The sequence below is a fragment of the Seriola dumerili genome, unplaced genomic scaffold, assembly GCF_002260705.1.
Source record: "Seriola dumerili isolate Sdu_G_001 unplaced genomic scaffold, Sdu_1.0 BDQW01000322.1, whole genome shotgun sequence".
Classification (NCBI taxonomy): domain Eukaryota; kingdom Metazoa; phylum Chordata; class Actinopteri; order Carangiformes; family Carangidae; genus Seriola; species Seriola dumerili.
This window is the reverse complement of record NW_019174577.1, coordinates 2,982,074-3,001,563: the sequence shown is the minus strand read 5'-3', so window position 1 is coordinate 3,001,563 and position 19,490 is coordinate 2,982,074. Positions and strand designations below refer to the sequence as shown.

At 39.7% G+C, this 19,490-nt stretch overlaps 1 protein-coding gene across 4 annotated transcripts in view; it reads left to right on the top strand.

Moving 5' to 3' along the window:
* The window catches only part of LOC111232198 (guanine nucleotide-binding protein G(q) subunit alpha), a 28,023-nt gene extending 9,526 nt beyond the window's left edge, over positions 1-18,497 (top strand). For 2 of the 4 annotated variants that reach the window (XM_022759600.1, XM_022759598.1), the window contains exons 2-7: positions 7,951-8,135; positions 9,719-9,873; positions 11,004-11,132; positions 14,662-14,791; positions 17,346-17,499; positions 18,293-18,497. In XM_022759600.1, the coding sequence (XP_022615321.1) occupies positions 7,989-8,135; positions 9,719-9,873; positions 11,004-11,132; positions 14,662-14,791; positions 17,346-17,499; positions 18,293-18,483 (906 nt within the window). In that variant the 5' untranslated portion in view covers positions 7,951-7,988 and the 3' untranslated portion in view covers positions 18,484-18,497. Of the gene's footprint in view, positions 1-7,950; positions 8,136-9,718; positions 9,874-10,316; positions 10,446-11,003; positions 11,133-14,661; positions 14,792-17,345; positions 17,500-18,292 lie in introns of all 4 variants that reach the window. The other 2 variants (XM_022759601.1, XM_022759599.1) reach the window with 2 other exon arrangements.
* Positions 18,498-19,490: the final 993 nt, after the last annotated feature.

Here is a 19,490-nt window from a genome sequence, read left to right as displayed (position 1 = left end):
TGCCTGTCTGGCTTGTTATTGCTGACACATATGGCCCTGTTAAAACCTTCTCATATTTTTTAATGTCTTGATTCATTTCTGAGCTTTATGTATTTAAAATAATGTTAATTATTTTAAATAAAAAGTAGATGACTGGTACAGTTATGAAAATGACTAAATTGTTGAATTTCAGTTTCACTTTGTTGACTTACTCTGAGACATACTAACCACCTGATCTTAACCACGTGTGAATGATTATATGTATAAGTTGTAGCACTTGTTTTATCAGTTCAGTCACTGTGTGTATTAGTGTTTGTACACGCGTACATATGAAAATGAACCAGGTCTAGATACCTAAAGACAAAAAGCTTCAATGTTCTTTTGCATATTTACACAGCAACACATCAATGGTGGGCAAGTTCCCAACTAAGTGAGGTTGAAGACAGATCACAATTATTTGAGGGTTTGAAAACTGAAAAACCTGTGTCCAGTGGGAAATACTGCTGTTCCAGTACAAAAAGCATTTTGATTAAATGGGAACCAAAATAGGCAAAATGATTAAATTGACATCCAAGTCCTTTAGAAGGAAAAGTATGCCAGGAATTTTCTCAAAACTGGAATAGAGATCCTGTGCTTGCTGCCCCCTCTTTCTCTGTCTCTTTTTTCATTCTTTCTCTCATAGATCTAGATGTGCTCTTACAGTTCGCCTGCTCAGTGCAGACATGTTTCAAACACCCAAATGCAGCACAGGAGAGACCTGGATCCTCATCACTCCTACCTATTCCCTCTAGTCTTCCTCTTATTAAGAAGGCATGTGAAAAATGATGGTCATTCAGACTGTCTTTGAAGTGAGTAGATGAAGATGTAGCTGTAAATGTTACAACATGGACAGTTAGCTGGAGGAATGGTCTGGCCTGGTAGATGTTGGTGTTTGTGCCTGGTGCCCACTAGTCCATCCATTTCTTTTCTATAGATGGGCCAAAAATAAGTAGCAGATTCAGGATATTTTACAGCTGCAAAATGCGTCTGTTTTTAACAGACTGGTGCCAGCATTTTCTCAGGTGTGTGATTTTGCTCTTGCAACTCACCTGCTGCAAAATATTGTAAACAGCCCTTTTCTCAGCAGGAGAAATGGACCACTAAAAATGAGAAGCCTGCAACACCATACTAGAGCTGTGTAATAAATGTCTGCTTTGTGAAGGCATATATATACAGGAGCACCTAACATTGTAATGCAATCCAGGAACTTTCATTCAATACAATTCAATACAAAAGAACTGCAAATTACTAATAGCCATGTTTGAATATCATGCTTGTCAAAAATGTAATATTAATTTGTGTTTATAAGAAGAAAGTGAAGATGTAGCAGTTTTGATGTTATGTCAAAGACTTCTATGTATTGTGTTGCAGCCCTGGCCCATCCTAGAGGTGATAGTGACTGTAGCATCCAAGTAAAGTAGGGCTCAGACTCAAGAGTTTTAAACTCCTAACCAATTTTGAAATCGGTTTGTATCACGCACGTAAGAAGAAACTTCACAGATGTTCTGATCTTTGATTTCAAACATGCACACACTGCAGGATTTGAAAATAATGTCACATCACACACTACTATACACACTACACGGCTGTTATAAAGATTGTCATGCCACAGGGAGCAATGCACCACCACATGTGATCTCATCTCACGTGATCTCATCGGGAAAAGGATGTAAACAAAATAGAGACTGTAATGTTAGTAGTACTGTGCAGTGAGGAAAAAAGGAAAAAAACAAACCTAAATGAGTCACATTATCAGATAATCTGGGCCAAACATTGGTACCCAGACCAGATTTATCCTTCGATTGTCAGGAGGGAAGAATCAGGGATAAATTGGCCTAAAACTCCTGTAGTCTGAGCCATCACTGATACTGGCATTATGCCATCAGTCAGCCAGCCAGTCTTGTCAGACAGTAAAGTTAGCAAATAGTGTTTTTAGTCAGGAAATGGATGTCAGGAACTAAGTATCCCCAGGATCTAAAAGTCCCTTGTGTACATTTGTGTTGCCACCACATCTCAAGAACCACAATTATTAAGCAAATTAGACAGTCAGTGGTTTAGCAATGGTTTAGGTGTTCATGAAGCATTTATGGTGTGGTTTGTGACTCAAGGTTGTGCAAGCGTGATGTTTGAATTAAGGAAACCAGCTGTAGTTGAATGGGTTGTTGAAAACACAGTAAAACAGTATAGACTAGCGAGGATCTGCTCAGTGTTTTTCGCGTACCTTATTACACTGAATCAAACATGCCGACAGGTAACAAGTTAAAGGAAAGATCAGAATAAATGAACGGAGATCATAACAAATCGTTATGCTTCCATACAGGGTATGAGGAGGCCCTTTTATAGTGTCATGCTCATGAAAATAAGAATCATACTCTGGCCTTCGTAGTCACCCAATTGAACACCCATTGGAGATTTTTAACTCTTAATAGAAGACTAATTATAGTTTTTAAATAAATCCAGTGGAACAAAAAGTACAGTTGTGTGGTTTAGAGCCATGAAGTAACAAAAAAGCAAATACTCGAGTAAACCACTCCAGAATTGTACTGAAGTACAATACTTAAGTAAATGTATCTGGTTACTTTCCACCAATGCCTCATATTGATACAGTTGTTGTGTGCTTGCTATCAGAATAAATGCTATAAACAAACTGCAGCAATCGTGAACCTTGTTTGCCCAGTCAGTGACGCTCAGTATGACAAGGTTAACCCCAATATGCAGAAACTATGACCCAGGAACTAAACCTAGAACTTGGCTCTTCTGGTCAAAATAGAGCTTAGGTTCTAAAAAATGTTATTGGAAAAGTTCCTGCGGGCAAAACAGGCCTCTAGACAGTCATTCAGTCATTTAGTTCCGTACAGTCAGACAGGCCTTCAGCAAGCCTTTCCCAACACTGAGCTCAAGTGGACATAGCTTCCTGTTTGATGTGCTTGGGGAAGTTTTAAGGAATCATTTACTCAGCGCGCCCCTCTCCCCCACTCTGTCACACTTTGCACCTCCTTCCTTTCCCTCTTGTCTGCTTGACTCCCTTTTGTTCTTTCCCTTTCAACGTGGATGCCAAACTCTGCTTCAAGTTATTACTCTTCATGTAAACCGGAGCTGAAATGTCTGCTGTGGCCTCCAGCTGGCCTGAACCGATGAAACAGATCTGTTTCAACTATTTTCTCCTGTTCTTTGTGAGTTAATGGTTATTTAGCAGAATGACTAATACCCTGGTCAGTGCATGATGTGGCCAGAGTGACACGGTTCTGCCTCGGTTAACGGTCACGGCTGTGTGATTATTGGGCTTCTCCTCACTTTGCTGTGTTGGGGATTTCAAAATGGCTCAAGGTCTCTGATAAGCCTGTGTTGGTTCTCTGTGCTCTAAAGTTGTGAAGTCTCTACTTTATCAGCTAATTCTTACATGACTTTTGGCCTCATTTTATTTGTTTTGTATATGAATCTTAATAAGGAGGTGAGGCCTGTAGGGACCACCTCTTCTTGCTATTAGGAAAAGCAGAGATGGCTAGCTGTGTTTGTAATTTGAGACATGATGTACAATGTTGCCCAATGATGTTTATTTCAGAATGACATAACCTTTTCTTCAGGGATTATCTCAAATTATAGACTACAAATTTGTAACAGAAAGCTTACGTTTCAAACTGCAGTGACAACATGGAGTTTAAAAGAGAATTTACCAAGCAGTGAGTTCTATGAAAAGATCCGATTGGATTGCATTATGGGAATTGTAGGAGCTAGTGCTTTTAGAAGTTGCTTCTATTTGATTTAGTTCCTTTTTTAAAATTTTGTGCTATTACATTTCTGAACTAGATAATTACGCAATATGTTTTTAATATTGATACATGCCTTATAAAAAAAAATGGAAAAATGCTTTCATTTTAGCTTTCAGTACTTTTACTAGGGCAAATAATAGCCATAATAATTTGAATCATCTGTCGACTAATTACCTAATTGTAACTGAACATATAATGAACTGAACATATAATGCTGAAGCTTAAATACGACTGAATTTATAGCACTGAAATATTTTACTTTTAAAACCGTCTTATCTGAATATATGTGGTCTTAATTCCCTTCTTTGAAATGATCAGTAATCCATTTCAAGTTGTGCAATTTCAAAATTCAGATTGAAAGTTCAAGAGGTCAATATTCAGAGGAGAAGAAGATGCATGAGATTCAAATCTTTATTTGTGTTGCTTCCATAACTTTGTAATTCCCTTCGCCCGAGAGGAGAATAGTGGCTGAGGATGTTGTAGGATTAAAAAATTGCACGCTATAGTTGCATGTTTGGCTGGGCTCTGTGGAGACGTACTGAAGCCTATCAGCTGGGCCCATCAGCTGGTGTTTTGTGCCATGTATTTATGAGTCCAGAGCAGGAGTTGCCATGGGAACTACCATTACCCCTCAGGAGTAGCTCCAGTGAATGTACAGTAGCTTGTCCATGAGAAGTGCTTCTGCTGGGTTTTCCAGTTAGGCAGAGGAACAATGAGATCTGTTGAATTAAGCTGATCATGTCTGCAAGACAAGCCCCTCTCCTCTGTTTGTGTGTCTGCTTGGAAAATTCAAATACACACAAATACGCACACACACGTACACAATTAGCCCACAAACTTGATGTCTCTATCCCATGTCTACTCCTTCCATTCTCTGCTTGTCAGTTTTAAACTTACCTCTATCTACTCTGGACACTGAGTGAGGAAAAGGAAAGCAGAGAAAATATATTTAGTATTTTTCTTTTTCCTTACTCCGTTCCTCACATCCTAGTAACACCCCTCCCTTCTGTTCAGCTCTTTAGTCAATGAGAAAGTGAACTCTCCAGTGCTATTTCTTGACAACTGCTATTTATGTCCCTCTGTCAAAGACGTACTTTGTCTGAAGGGGAAACTCCAATGTTGCCTGACCTGCTCTCCACAGTGAAAGATCCTGTCTGGTTAGAGGGCAAGCAGCGCTCAGGGCGCTCCTTCACTGTACACTCAACTGTGCTCTTCAGTCAGTGACAGTCAAACTTGACTCTAGTCATCCTTGGAAGACATTTCAGCTACTTTGCCTTGGGAATACCAGCTGTACTTTATAACACAAAGCACATTCCATTATCTAATCAGCCACTACAGTTCTTCCCAGACAGTGTGGCTGTAAACATTATCAGTGTCACTAGTACGCTAAGCTGAGAGTTGTGGCATTGAGTGAAATATCAATTGGCCTGCCAAAATTTTATTTATTTGTCCAATACTTTTTTATACATTATGACTAAATATCTTCAGCTGTACTTTGTGTTTTAGCAAATGACAACATGCTGACTCACTAAACTAAGTTGGTGAACATGGTAAAAAGCACTGCTGTGCCTCACAGTCCCGCTAGAATGGCTGTTGACTCTTTGTCTTGTTTCACCTCCCAGCGAGGAGCTTGAGTAGTGGGGTGAGATTCATGTTATTGATCCTGTGTTTTAGTATCACCTACTGTTAAGGAGACGCATATTAAGCCCCTCGAGGACACTTTAGTTACTTGTTACACTTTGTAATGTACACAGCTCTGTTTATACTCCACTGGATCTGTGTTTGTGTTTCCACACCAACAATCCGTGCAGACCCTCATGGACATGGACAAAATTTACTCCATGAGCACTAGGAATGTGTGCGATTAGTTGACTAGATGATTAAATCATTTCTTTCATTCAGATTTATTGTTTCCCTTCAGAAGCTGTGATCCCACTTGTTCTGAAAACATAGTACAGCTCACCTTGGCAATTTTGACTGTTAAATAAGTGTTTTCTTACTTTCGGACCAGTCAGCTAGTCAAAATTTAAATTTCCATTCAACAGGGAAACTAGTCATCAGGAACATCCCTAATGAGGACACTCACAGCTGTACAGATGCAGAAACTATGATTTGTGTTTTGGTGTGCACTTGTTTGTTAATTAACCTGTCATTTGCATGAAATTGTTCTTCAGGCTGCAGTCTTTTGGTCTGTGGGAGTAATACATTGATGCTGAAAAAAAACAGACACAAAAACAGGCCATGCAAAATCATCATTCTTAAAGTCTGTCCATCACCTCTGAGCATATCTTCTCCATATCAGTTTTTTTTATTGATCAAACTACACACATCACTGACATCTCTATGGGTTCCATAAACCTGTGATTGGCATGTGTCATTTTAAAAAAAAAAAAATGTATCAACTAAAGAGTTATATGATAAATAGAAAAAGTATAATAACTAATTGTCAGTTGCAGCCCTAGTTTAGATCAGTAGAACAAAGACATGTGAAAGGTAGAGACCAGAGAGTGTACTGTGGCTGAAACTGCAGTGACTCAGACATGAATGTTGGGAGAAGTGAGATGGAGAGATGAGCGGTGGAGAGCTCGAGTAGGGTTGTAGAGAATAGGTGGTGAAATGGGGGTGGAAGAGAGGAGGATTGTTCTGGAGAGAGCTGCAGAGTGAAACTAGAGGTTGAGTTTGGGTTACCTGCCTTGTCTTCTGAATGTTCCTCTGTGGTTGATGACCACAGTATAAAAAATTCTGATGCCTTCATCCTGACTCTGGCATCTCCTAAGCCTAGAGTGGTAGTTTGCTCACAGAATATGCCCATATAAAGATACAGATCCTGCAGTGGAAGCTCTCGTGGAGAAGTTAGTGTGTGTTAGAGGGATCTGTGGGGCTCAGTGTGTCTCTGTCTCAGCATGTGCAAGTTTTCTTCCCTATGACTTGGTCTTTCCGTGTGCTTTATGCACATGTGCATATGCATGGTCACTGTGATACAAAATTGGAGGAGTGAACTCAGTTTACCCAACTCTTTGTTGAGCTGAGGTGAGCCATGCAGCCCTCATCTGGTTACTCTGGGCTGCTCCACTTACCCAGACTGTCAGTCAGGCCTCTGTGGTAACCACGGCCAAAACAATGCAGTGCACATCTCAGGACACTAGAACCAAGATGACAAGAGACTTTTTGACTTGCAGGACAATGGCTAGACCACAATTAGACCCAGACAAACATTTGTCATATATATTTTAGGCTTTTAGTCTAAATTCTTATCTAGAGTCACTTACACCAAATTATGCAACGCTCACATTGCTTGATCATCAGAATTTCGGACGCCATTCTGCCTCAAAGTGCCCCAGTGTAGTAACAATAAAACAAAAACTTGAGGATACATTTTTTCTCATTTGTGTAAATACACATACAGAAAATGGGAACATTTTACTGTTTTCATGGTCATCAAAGGTAATTTCACAGTGAGTGAACCAGGACCTGAGACCATGTGAAAACATGACCAGTTCAGCTGAGCAGCCTGTATGGGTAAAACACAGAGACTGGGGTTAGTATTGAGGTCTGGACTATTGCCTGGGGGCATGATGGTGTGGATTCCTTCACAGTCTTGTGTATCAGCACCAGGGTGTAGGTGGAGAGACAAGGTCAGCCTGTTGCATGGACAGGCCAGTTTATTACCACAGAAATAAGTTATATTAAAAGGCCACAATTTGTCTTTTTTATTTTATTTTGCTTAGTTTGCTCTTAGAGCAGCAGAAGCACTACATGATTATATGATACATTTGATTGTATTTTTAATTCATTCTCAGGTGGAGGTGGGATGCAGCTTGCCTTTATTATTATGCTATTGTGGTATTATGGTATTGACCCATTTTTCAAACAAATGTTATTTTCATTACTTGTTCATTCCAAGCACAGTTTGCCTCATTTAGCAGGTTTCACATTATATCTATATTTTTTTATTCTATGTATTTATATTATATCTTTATCTGCACACAAGAATTATCACCACATCTCATTTTAGTTTTTACTGTAGGTGACTATAATGTTGTATTTTGTTCCTGGGGCTTGGCAAAAGTGGGAAGAGAACTTGTAACTTTTCACCCTATCAGCAATGTAGCATATCTAATTCTGACCACTAACCTTGTATGTCTTTGTCTCTTCCTTTCAGGTACTGGAGAGAGTGGCAAGAGCACTTTCATCAAGCAGATGAGAATAATCCATGGGTCAGGCTACACAGACGAAGACAAGAAGGGCTTTACCAAACTGGTGTACCAGAACATCTTCACCTCCATGCAGGCCATGATCCGCGCAACTGAGACCCTCAAGATCCCGTACAAGTATGAACAGAATAAGGTGTGTACTGTCAAGTGCTGGGGTGAAAATGTTAATGCGTGATCAGTTAATGAAACATAGGTACATCCAAATACTTTCTAGTTTGTGAGGCATGTGTACATTGGTTAGAGACCCAAACTTATTTTCTCCATCAACTCCTTCGTATGAGTAATGGGATCGTACAAGAACAAACTATTTGTAAGATGATGTCATATAGTTTTGTGCACAAACCAGGATTTTGCAACATTTGTTTTAGAATCTGAGGTCAGTTAGAGCGCTGTTTGTTTAGACACGTCACGTTTTTGACTCTCAAAGGAGCACTTTGAAGTAAACAGCTGTTGCTAACATGGGCTATGTAGCAACGGCAAAAACTACATAAAATACATATTGGTCCTTTTTAACGCTTCAATAATAAAGTAACACCTAAAGATATTTTATTTTAATCAATGCTTAGTGTGTAATAGTATTTTTAACCACTGACATGGTTAAACAGGAACTCCAATTTTACACATCAAAGTCTGTCCCCATACAATTGAATCTGGTCTCAGACTTAAGACTTTTGGACCCGACTGTATGTGAAAAGAGGATGTGTAAAGCTTTGAAGGTTTGCGCAAAATCTGATAAATTACCTCAAGTGATGTCACTTAAGTCAGCGTGGGTTGGAGCATGAGGCTAAATTAGCTGCTGCTAGAATAAAACACCCGATTCTGGAACCCATTTGTGGATAGTTTAGGTGCCAGGAAACAGAATGTGTGGAATGAAAAGGGTGATATGTCTGATTCTGCTTATTAATTTGATCTTTTTTTTTTCTTTTTGTCCATTGTGAGACTGACACTGTCATATATCAAATCAGAGGAGTACTCTTTTACTCGATTTACTCAGATTAAATGATTTCACTTTAACCAAACAAGAGTCCTCTCAGTAATGTAAGAGCTGTCATGATGCACGATGATAAATGGTGGCCGTTAAGCTATGTTTCACTATGTTGTGGGTGGGTTGGGTGAATCAGTTACTACTTTCATTTACGTTTCAGCCTTTCAGTTGAATGACTTGAATTGTAATTGGTGAGAAGTTTTTGTGTCTTCCTCATGGTGACAAATGACTTCATTCAAGCAACAGAGGCCACTCTGTGTCTTAGTGTGAATTCTCAGTCGGTCTCCTATGAAATGCCGGGCTACTGTCAGCATGGCCAATAATCACTGTGCCTGACTGCTCAGTCCAACACTTGTGTGTCCAGTTTATCTCATGCAAACCACATTTAAATTGGTCATAAATCTGGTAGTAAAATAAGATGTAAAGTAAATTGAACTGTTCTTCTCCAGTGAAATATAGCCAGTGAGAATTTACCATTATATCTAAATGAAAAGGACATTTTAAAAGTGGGGATGTACACTTAATTGAATGTAGCACTACAGAGGTTGCGATTGTGTTCACTACATGAATATATTCCTCAGGATTTTGAAAATCAAACACTTGGGGATTTGGAGATATGTTGTATTTGGACAGCATTACATGTGGATTTCATTTCACATAAAATCCAAAAGCACTGTGTCCAAATGCTGTTGTTCAAAGTTTTCTCTTTTGCTTTGTTACTTTTCTCTTAGAATAATGCCCAGGTGGTGCGCGAGGTGGACGTCGAGAAGGTGTCATCATTCGATCAGCCGTACATCGGCGCGATAAAGATGCTGTGGGCTGATCCTGGCATCCAGGAGGCCTATGATCGCAGGAGAGAGTACCAGCTCTCCGACTCAACCAAATAGTACGTCTGCAATGAATGACTGGTTATTTAGTTTATGTGTAGAAATGGCGAATTAGTCTCAAACTTTTTTTTAGTAGTTTTCTGACTGTTACACTCAAGCAGAGGAAGGGAAGCGAGTTCTTGCAGATGGGGAGAGCCAGGAAAAAGAGGTAGTGTTGGCAGGTTTATAAACGAATCATAATAATATCACAGAAACCTTCATCAGTCCATTTCAGACTAATGTGGCTCTTTAAAAGGAAAAATGAAAAGACTGAAAGAATTCAACTTTATGCATAGAAGTATTTGTGTATTTTTTATGAGCTCCTGCTGCCTGTATGCATGTTTATTTTGTAATTGTATGTTTTTGACAGAGAGCAATTGTTTGGGTGTCTGTACTTATCATATAAATGTGTGCAGTTTGCCTACATGTGCATCTCTGTCATATGTTCCCTCCCCCTCCACAGTTACCTTAGTGATTTAGAACGAATAGCAACACTGGGGTACGTGCCCACTCAGCAGGATGTGCTACGGGTTCGAGTACCCACCACCGGCATCATTGAGTACCCATTTGACCTGCAGAATATTGTTTTCAGGTACTGGCGTCAAGTGCTGCCGATGATGTCACTGGCTGGCTAGCTGCTTGACAGTTGGTCAGTCAGTTGGAAACCGTCGATGCCGCTATGTCCATCTACCCTGTGCTGCACAGCAGGGCTCAGCACTTTAACACATCCCTGATGGTGCACTCTCAAAGACTGGCCTCAAAAACAGGCCCCAGCCCTCCTGTCAACACTCACTAGAAAGGCAGTTTTATTTTCACCCGGACAGTCAAAGTTGGCCTCTTCGTGCTAAATCATCAAGTTAAAGGTTCCTGCTTCCCTTAAACATGCAAACCTTCACAATGAGCACTTTGAGGGGGAGCAGAGGGTTGTTTTTGTCTTTGAGAGCTTCCATCAAGGATGAAGCTAAATTTCTAAGAGAAAATTTGTGGGGTGATGGTACTAAATGGCACCTAATCCCCTCATAACTCTTGGGAAAGTCTTTTGTTACATCTGGACTGTTCCACTTGCTTTTGGAGGGGGTGTGCTGTATCTGCTGTTATGCTTCACTTTCTCTTTCCTCCCTATGTCTTTTGTTGTCTTTCCTGTCTCTAGCTATCTAAGTGATCTGGATCGTATTGCTGAACCATCCTATCTACCGACCCAACAAGATGTGCTTAGGGTTCGAATCCCAACCACTGGGATCATAGAATACCCTTTCGACTTGCAAAGCATCATTTTCAGGTAGAAGAAGAACTACACTATTTTTACTAATCCCAGTTTTTCATTCATTTAAAAATCCAAAAGGCTCTCTGAAGTCTGAATCAACATGTTTCTGTGTTTCCTACAACGTGTTATGCCCCCATCTGTGCATTTAAACCCAATGTCTAATTATGTCTCCAATCTATTTTGATATTTACAGTTCATTCAATGTGTATTATTGCAGTAGATTCTACCAAAGCTGAAATGATTAGTCAATTAGATTATCAACAGAAAATCTGTTTTGATAATTGATTAGTCGTTTAAAGTTATAAATCTTAAGATTTAAGTTCAGGTTGATTTTTGCGACACCCATGGTTACCATGGTAACAACAAGTGTGGTTTAGTACTAATGCAGAACATTCCCTGAGCATCTACTTTGTCAGAAACACAACAGAGGAGTAACTGGTGTATTCGTTTACAGCACAGCCAAACAATTTTGGTGTGTTGATAAAGAATTACAACCATGATCTGATTTCATGCTGCGCACAGTGCAGTGTGTTTTCCACACATTTGTTACATTTCTGAGAAGATGGAGGTGTACAGCCTTTCACCTGCAGTTCATCATCTAACAGCTCACTGTGGCTGCTCCTTCTTGTTCTGCTACTGCCTTGTAAAAATATATCATATATCAATAATAATCATCCCCCTGAAAAAATAATTGCTGAAAATGACCATTGTATTGTTTTGTAGATGCCTGTGAAATTTCTTAACAATAAAAGCCTCCCTATTTTTTAACCAGTAGCATGCTTTTAATGTGAAGCTGCAGCAGTATAATGTTCTGTTTGCATTAGCAATAATTTAATACAGCTTTGTTATTAAGAGAGTGAACAGCGAGGTCATTGTCAAAAAAAATAAAAATTGCACCAGATTAAAAGCATGCATTGTGTCCTATGAATCCGTCATGCATAGGCGGGCAGTCTGAATCCCAAAAAAAAGCAGTTCAAGCAGAAATTCCAAGCAAACATTCAGGAGTTACAGTCTTAATGTTTTTTTTTTTTGGGGGGGGGGGGGGGGGGGGTGTTGGCTTATGTGATAGTGGACCATCTTTGGGTTTTGGACTTCCAGTGGGATAAAAAAGCACCATGATCACTTTGAGCAATTTTGATCGGCATTTTTAACTATTTTCTGACAATTTATAGATCAGACAATTAATCCAGAAAATAATCGGCAGATTAATTGATAATGAAATTTTTTTTATTGTAGCCCTAGTTTCTATATGTATCTACATTATCACTCAACTTCAGTCTGTTATTTGGCACGATAAAAACAGGCCTTGATAATGAGTAATTGTATATGGATGCTTCATAAAGATTCCCAAGCTTAAAAGGTTGGGAACATGCAAACCTAGAAACTAAAATGCTCATAAAAGGCAGTATTTGTATGTGATAGTCCCAGCTTTTCTGTGTTGCCCAGAGACACATAGCGACAGGATTTGGCACAGAGACAGTCGTAGGACCTGCCATCAATACGCAGAGCCCTTCCCTTCTTCCTTCTCTTGCAAAAAAGAGAGAAGATGAGGAGATAGAGATGGACCCATGGAACAAGAGTGATTACAGAAGAGTGCAAATCAATAGGAAGCCATCATGTCAGCCCCCTCCTACGCTTGGCAAGGCTAGAAATAACTCTGCTTGCAATGACGTTGTGCTGAAGAGGTTCCCAGCTGCCCTGCTGCAGCTAGCCGATAGGCTCTACTCTGCTTGGTTGGGTTGTGCTGCTGAGGGTGAATCACTACATCCTCTCAATGACATCAATTTTGTGTTAAGAGACCAAAAATCCAAATATGTACTGGGAGTGAATGTGAGGTGTCAGGCTTTATCGAAAGAAGAGCATGATTATTGAGGTTTCTCAATTTCGTGATTTGTGTATGTGTTGTCATATTCTTGTATTTAAACATGGAGCACACTTGATGCAGGACGAGAAGTCCCCCAGCCCAATATGTGGATAGTAACAAGCACATGTGGGATTAAACCACTTCTGCTTGCAGCTGACAGGGCCGTAGCCGCAACAAGGAAGCCTTTCATAGACAAACATCTCCATTAGGCTTGCTTCCTTCTCTTTTAATTGGCTTTTGAAGTCACAGAAAATGTCATTTCACTTGGCTTATCCAGCATAGGAGAGCTTATCGTACTAAGTAGGTCACTCATCCTTGCTAGAGGAAAAAAAGGAGGTCGTCTGATGTGAAGGAGTTTTATTTTAGGCCGGCTCTTCTAGAGGACTCCATTTATCAATGCCTTCCCTCCTTCTGGCAGACTTACTGACTGAGTTCACCTTTGTGACGTGTGATCAAACTTCCACTGTGTAGTTGTAGAGTGATATTGAGTACTTAGTGAAGTTATCTGTGGAATTGAAACTTAAACTCACATAACTGATGAGTAGTCAGAATTTTTTCAGTTTCTTTATTTTTATTTTCTGTCGCAGTTTAATTAGTTTAAATGGATAAACCAATCAACCAATTTAATATCATTAATGTCCATGCGCTTGTTTTAGTAATTCAAGGATAAAACTCAGTTGATCAAGGTCTTTAGCCACAGAATCAAACCTGTATAGCATGCCTTACAAGCCTTTGTTTTATTTTCTTGCATTCTTCAGTGCTTCTTCCCTCATTTCCCAACTCTTTTACATTCCTTTTTCCTCCAACCATTCCTTTTGTCCTCCTCCAACCTTTATCTATTGCTCCACTTATTAATCCCTCACATTTAGAAACCTTTTATTGGCACTTCTAAACATGGTAATATTTAGCAGATTTACTTTATCTCTTACGTGGACTCTCCAGCATCTGCTTTGAGTAGAGGGGAGAGAAGGATGGCATTGTTTGTACACACACATACACTTCCTTGTAGTTATTTTGGTTCACCTAAGGGAAGCTTTGCTCTGTCCTCTCTGTGATTCACGCTGCAGATTCTCTGTTCACGTTTTTTCTCTTTTATATTCTCAGTGCAAAAAGGGTGTTTGGCTTGAACTACACTAGACTCTTTAGATATTATATTGAAGTAATCTTCTGTCTGTCAGACCACAATTGCCCTGAAAATATATTGACTGGCCACGACTGGAAGCTTAGTGTAACTGAAAATAAAGAAATTTAAGTGAAATTTTTGCAAAGTGAGTGTGTCTTTGCACTGATAAATTTTCTTCTGGAAAATCACTCTTCTGTACTGAAGTGACTCAGATCCTTGGCTTGTTCCTGTATGAATCACTTCAGGGTTTCCTCTGTAGTGGCTCTGTTGCAAACTTTAAAACAATTAAAATTAAATGTAATGTTTGATTTAGATTTGGGACATTTTTACATGATATTCTGTGGTTCAAGTTTAATTTGTTTGACACCCATGTTAGTTCCAAAGATTTAGCAAAAGTTAAATCTTTGTTATGATGATTAAAATGCATGCTCATCTTTTAACTTAACTTCTAAATTGATTAAGTGCTAATTGTAATTTCTCTTTCTTGTCTTTTTATGTGATTCTTTTTGGCCAACCGTTTGGCGGCCCTCCATCTCATCTCATCATGTTCCAATCAGGATGGTGGATGTTGGGGGTCAGAGGTCAGAGAGGAGGAAGTGGATCCACTGCTTTGAGAACGTCACTTCCATCATGTTCCTGGTGGCGCTCAGTGAGTACGACCAGGTCCTGGTGGAGTCAGACAATGAGGTGAGACAGAGACACGGAAATAACTGTGATTTCAGAATTGTTGAGTGCGTACACAACATTCAGCACATTCATACCAAGGCTTCAAGTCTAGATGTATTCACCTTCTTGAACAGCGTGCTGAATTTCTTCCTGCTGAAACTGGATATTCAAACTTGATTCGCCTGGACACGTTCACAGTTAAACAGTTGAAAGCAGCTGTATTCAGCAATAAAGCAACCTACAATAAACTCACTTAATGCTACCTGCCAAGCACGAAGGCAAAGTTAGTAAGTAGTTGGTGAACGTAGTGGAGCATTTACTTTCTAAAGAGCCTGATATTTCCATCAAGAGTTGAGAGACCAAAACAGAGCTAAAAGAAAAGTGAATGTTAGCCTTGAATTCATCAGGTGGCCGGTAAACACATCTCCAAATAGAAATAAAGGAATACAACCTCAGCTGTCCTGCCGGTTTGTGGTTAACGGCAACTTTTATGCAATGAAAATGTAATTTTACAATTTCTGTATTCTAGTGAACGACTAAATATCACAGTCACTAAAAAAACATTTTTTATTAGAGCAAATCAGTAGGTCAGCACCACTGATGCTGCCCCTGCAAACACAAACACACAGTAATGTATCGAAGAGTCTCTCACAACAATCAGAATAGAGGTCCTCTTTCAGTTTACTCCACAGATACTTTGTTTGCCCATGTCGTCGGCTCTGTCTCCTCTGACTGTTGAGATAGAATTATCGCTAATAGAGCTAATGAGATCAGCCCCTGCATGCCCTCTGCTCCTCTCCTGACAACAAACCCTTTCTCTGACCTGGTCATAACTGGGTTTCATAAACCAGGCCCAGCTGCCAGCTTGACTCACTGTATCTGCTGTACATCACTACAGCTTCATAGTCGACATTTTACCAGGGTTGATATTTGTCCACTCAGTTTGTTGATTACACACGCATATACTGTACCTCATCTGCACTGGGCCTGCTCAGGTGCGATGCCTTATTGAACACACAAGGACAGGAATATGTTTTCATTCTTTTCAGGTTGTCATTTATTTGCTTTTCATGCTTGTGATGTGTATATGGTCACACATATAACATATGACACCATTGTTAAACTCTGTTTCTTAACGGTTGATGGCTGAGACAAGGCTAGTCACCGTTCAGGCTTCACAGTCTGCTGAGATTATCCTTTCGTGGTGACAGGCTCAAGACCAAGACTTTGACCAGTCAGAGCCTGATGAGATTGTTTTCAAACATCTTTGATTTCAGCGGGTCAAGTCTGGCCAGGATGATATTACAACTTGCCAAGACGAAACCGCAGGAGTGATGCTGGCAAGGAGTTTAAATCAGGAAGAGGAAGAAGCGTCATGTTTAACAGCAGTTCTCAGCTTTAAGTAGTTTACCAGGCTTCCAACTCCACTTGTTTCACTTTTTATGTTTGCTGGACAGTTTTGTTGAAGCAACAAATCTTACATTAGGAACAGGACTGGAGCAGTTAACATAAAGGGAAACGTGTCATGTGATTCTTGAGTCTTGGTTTCTCTTCTGTTACTGCAACACCATGTATTCACCACAATGCTGTATTCCAGCTGCCACACCATGCCATTCAGTTATATCCATCACTAAGCTAATGTTTGTGTGTCAAAAAAGCACTTTGTCTGACAAACGTAAAAACACAGTATCTGATATAACCTGAGTTTTATTTTTATTTATTTATTTATTTATATATATATATTTTTTTTTTTCCCCCTATGCCCTATGAAGGTTTAAATGAAAAAATGAGCATGTTAGCTTTACTAACTGGCTATTGATTGATCACAGCTAAGTGATGCTAGCAATGTAAGCAACCAATAATAAGATAAAGTAAAGTATCATATAAAAGCAGGTTTAGCTGCTTTTTTGTTTTGGTTGGCATTTGTCTTTGAAGAGAAACTCAATGTTGGTTTCACTTGGCTGCATTTTTATTATCCCTGGTTGTATTTTTGCTGCTGTCTGGATTGTTGCTTGTTTATTTTTTAATGAACTTCTAGTATGGCAGCAATTCAAAGACCCCCGTGCCCCTCCACCCAAAACAGAAGTCGACCAAAAAACGGCCCATGGTTAAGTTTTAGTGGAAATCACTCAGGCTCTGCTTGTTCTGTTATTAGCTCTATTCAGCTGCATCTGCAAAGTTTCATCTAATACAGATACAGATAGACAGCAAACAAAGTCAAGGTTATGCCTGCAACATTTTTGCATTCATAGACTCAGCACCAGTAATGTAACTGGCAGACGTGCACCAAACACAGACACACAAAACACTCCTCAGTTTTGAGGCTGCTAATTGAGTGTTAGCCCAGAGTTCTTTAGAAGTTATCCTTGAAATCAAATGCACACCTTGTAATAAGTTATGTAATATGAATATTAATATATATTCTGTACATGAAATAATAAAACCCCTGTTTTAATAATTGCATTTACAATGAAGAGTGAAGCACGCAGAATTTGAAAAGTCTTGTATTCTGAATGTAATCTAACCTTGTGTTTCTTTTCTTGTCCCTACCCCTGTCCTCCTCGGCCCGTGTCAGAATCGTATGGAGGAGAGTAAAGCTCTGTTCAGGACCATCATCACATATCCCTGGTTCCAAAACTCCTCTGTCATCCTCTTCCTCAACAAGAAGGACCTGCTGGAGGAGAAGATCATGTATTCTCACTTGGTTGACTACTTCCCAGAGTTTGACGGTAATTTGATTATCCTTGATTATTTTTTTTAATCTTTAGTTCATTAATAGCTCTTAATAGCATTATAGATTTCATGTAGTCTCCATGTCCCTGAATAGTTGTGTATTATAGGACCGTGCTGTTAGCTGAGTCTCAGAAGTGAATTCAATTTAATTATCCATACAGGTGAGAAGTTGAGACATCGGTCAAACCCTGGCTCTAATGCTGTGGCTGTGTTTTCTTTGCATGTTTTTCTTTGTTTGTTCTTGTCCCCAGACAGACCCTTTTTTTTTTTTTTTTTTAATGGCCCTATGCCATTTTCAAGATTAAGCTTGCTGGTTTTTGTCATAACATTGAAAGTGGCTGTGTCCCAACACTGTCAGCATCAACATCTGCACACACACTTTTTTCACTCTCAATCTCTAACTTTATCTATGCAAGGTCCTGTCACTTATATTTTTGCTTGTAGAGCGACATCTTCTGGTTATAATGTTGTACTACAATGTAACCTGACATTCAGCTTGAAGTGTGACTGAACACAGCAGTTCTCAGTTCTTCTTTTTGGCTTTCGACCATATAAAATAAAAGCAATACCTACTCACCCCTTCATCATAGTCATATCTAGAATCAGCACACGTCATCCAGAAGAATTTTTTTTCCTGTTTAATCATAAGGATGCTCATATTTGAACCCGTACTGGGAAATGCAATTACAATTACATAATGTTAATTTGACACTAAACAACAATAAAGGCTCAATGATGCTAATACGATGCCCCGTAAAAGCTAAAAGTAGTGGTCTATTCTTCTCCTAGGTCCCCAGCGAGACGCTCAGGCGGGTCGAGAGTTCATCTTGAAGATGTTTGTGGACTTGAACCCAGACAGTGACAAGATCATCTACTCCCATTTCACATGCGCCACCGACACGGAGAACATCCGTTTCGTCTTTGCAGCGGTCAAAGACACCATCCTGCAGCTCAACCTCAAAGAGTACAACCTGGTGTGAAGGAGAAACGGAAAGAGAGGGAGAGAGGGAGAGAGAGATAGCAAGCAAGAGACCTGCAGCCCCACACACACACACACACACACACACACACACACACACACACACACACACACACACACACACACACACACACAATGCAGAGTCCATTTGTAGAAACACACATCTGCATGGAACATGCTGCTGCTCAAAGAAATAAGCATTGCTTAACACTTTATCTGACCAACAATAGCCATGTTCTGTCCTTCATTCAGCCCCTCAGTTGTTGGTTTGCCCTTTTTTTTTTTTTTTTTTTTTTTTTTTTTTTTTAAATAATTTGTTTTGTGGTTCTATTAATTGCTTTTCTTGCACAAACACACATGAAACACACTCAAACACTCCCTCCATTTGTCCCCCTCTATTTGGGGCTTTGGTCTGCTCCAGGGCACTTTTTGGTTCTCTTTCAGCCCTTGGCGTGGCGCACATTTTTTCTTTCTTTCCACTACTTTATCACCAGTGCTTGTGTGTACGAGGTGGGTAGAGGGCCTTCTCTGGGTAGAGTAAGTTTTCACGGACAAAGGGCTCTCTCCCCTTCTTCCTATTTAACTCATGCATGCTATACACTACAGAATGAGGCCAGGCTGCAGATCTTGGACTGTGCTCATCTGCAAAGGGTAACTAATGATGATGATAGAAATATATTATCAGGCAGTGCTGGTGTGCAGTGAGGTACTTGGTTCCCCGTGGGTCTTGAATTGTGCATTTTTATTTGCTAACCTTACCCCAAACCAGAGCACAGGAGCTCTGTTGAATGTAAATAAAGTTTTCATGCTGCTCACACAGAGTGAGGGCTAGACAGAGATGACTATTAAGTTCTCTGTAGACTTTAAATATTAATTACTATATTAATTACATGGTTACTATTGTTCTCCAGTTAAAATTGAAGATGATTACACAAAGAAATGCAACGCTCCGGAAAGAGTCACAACATGTTCCTTATACACTGCCCCTCATTTTAAACTGCTAACATA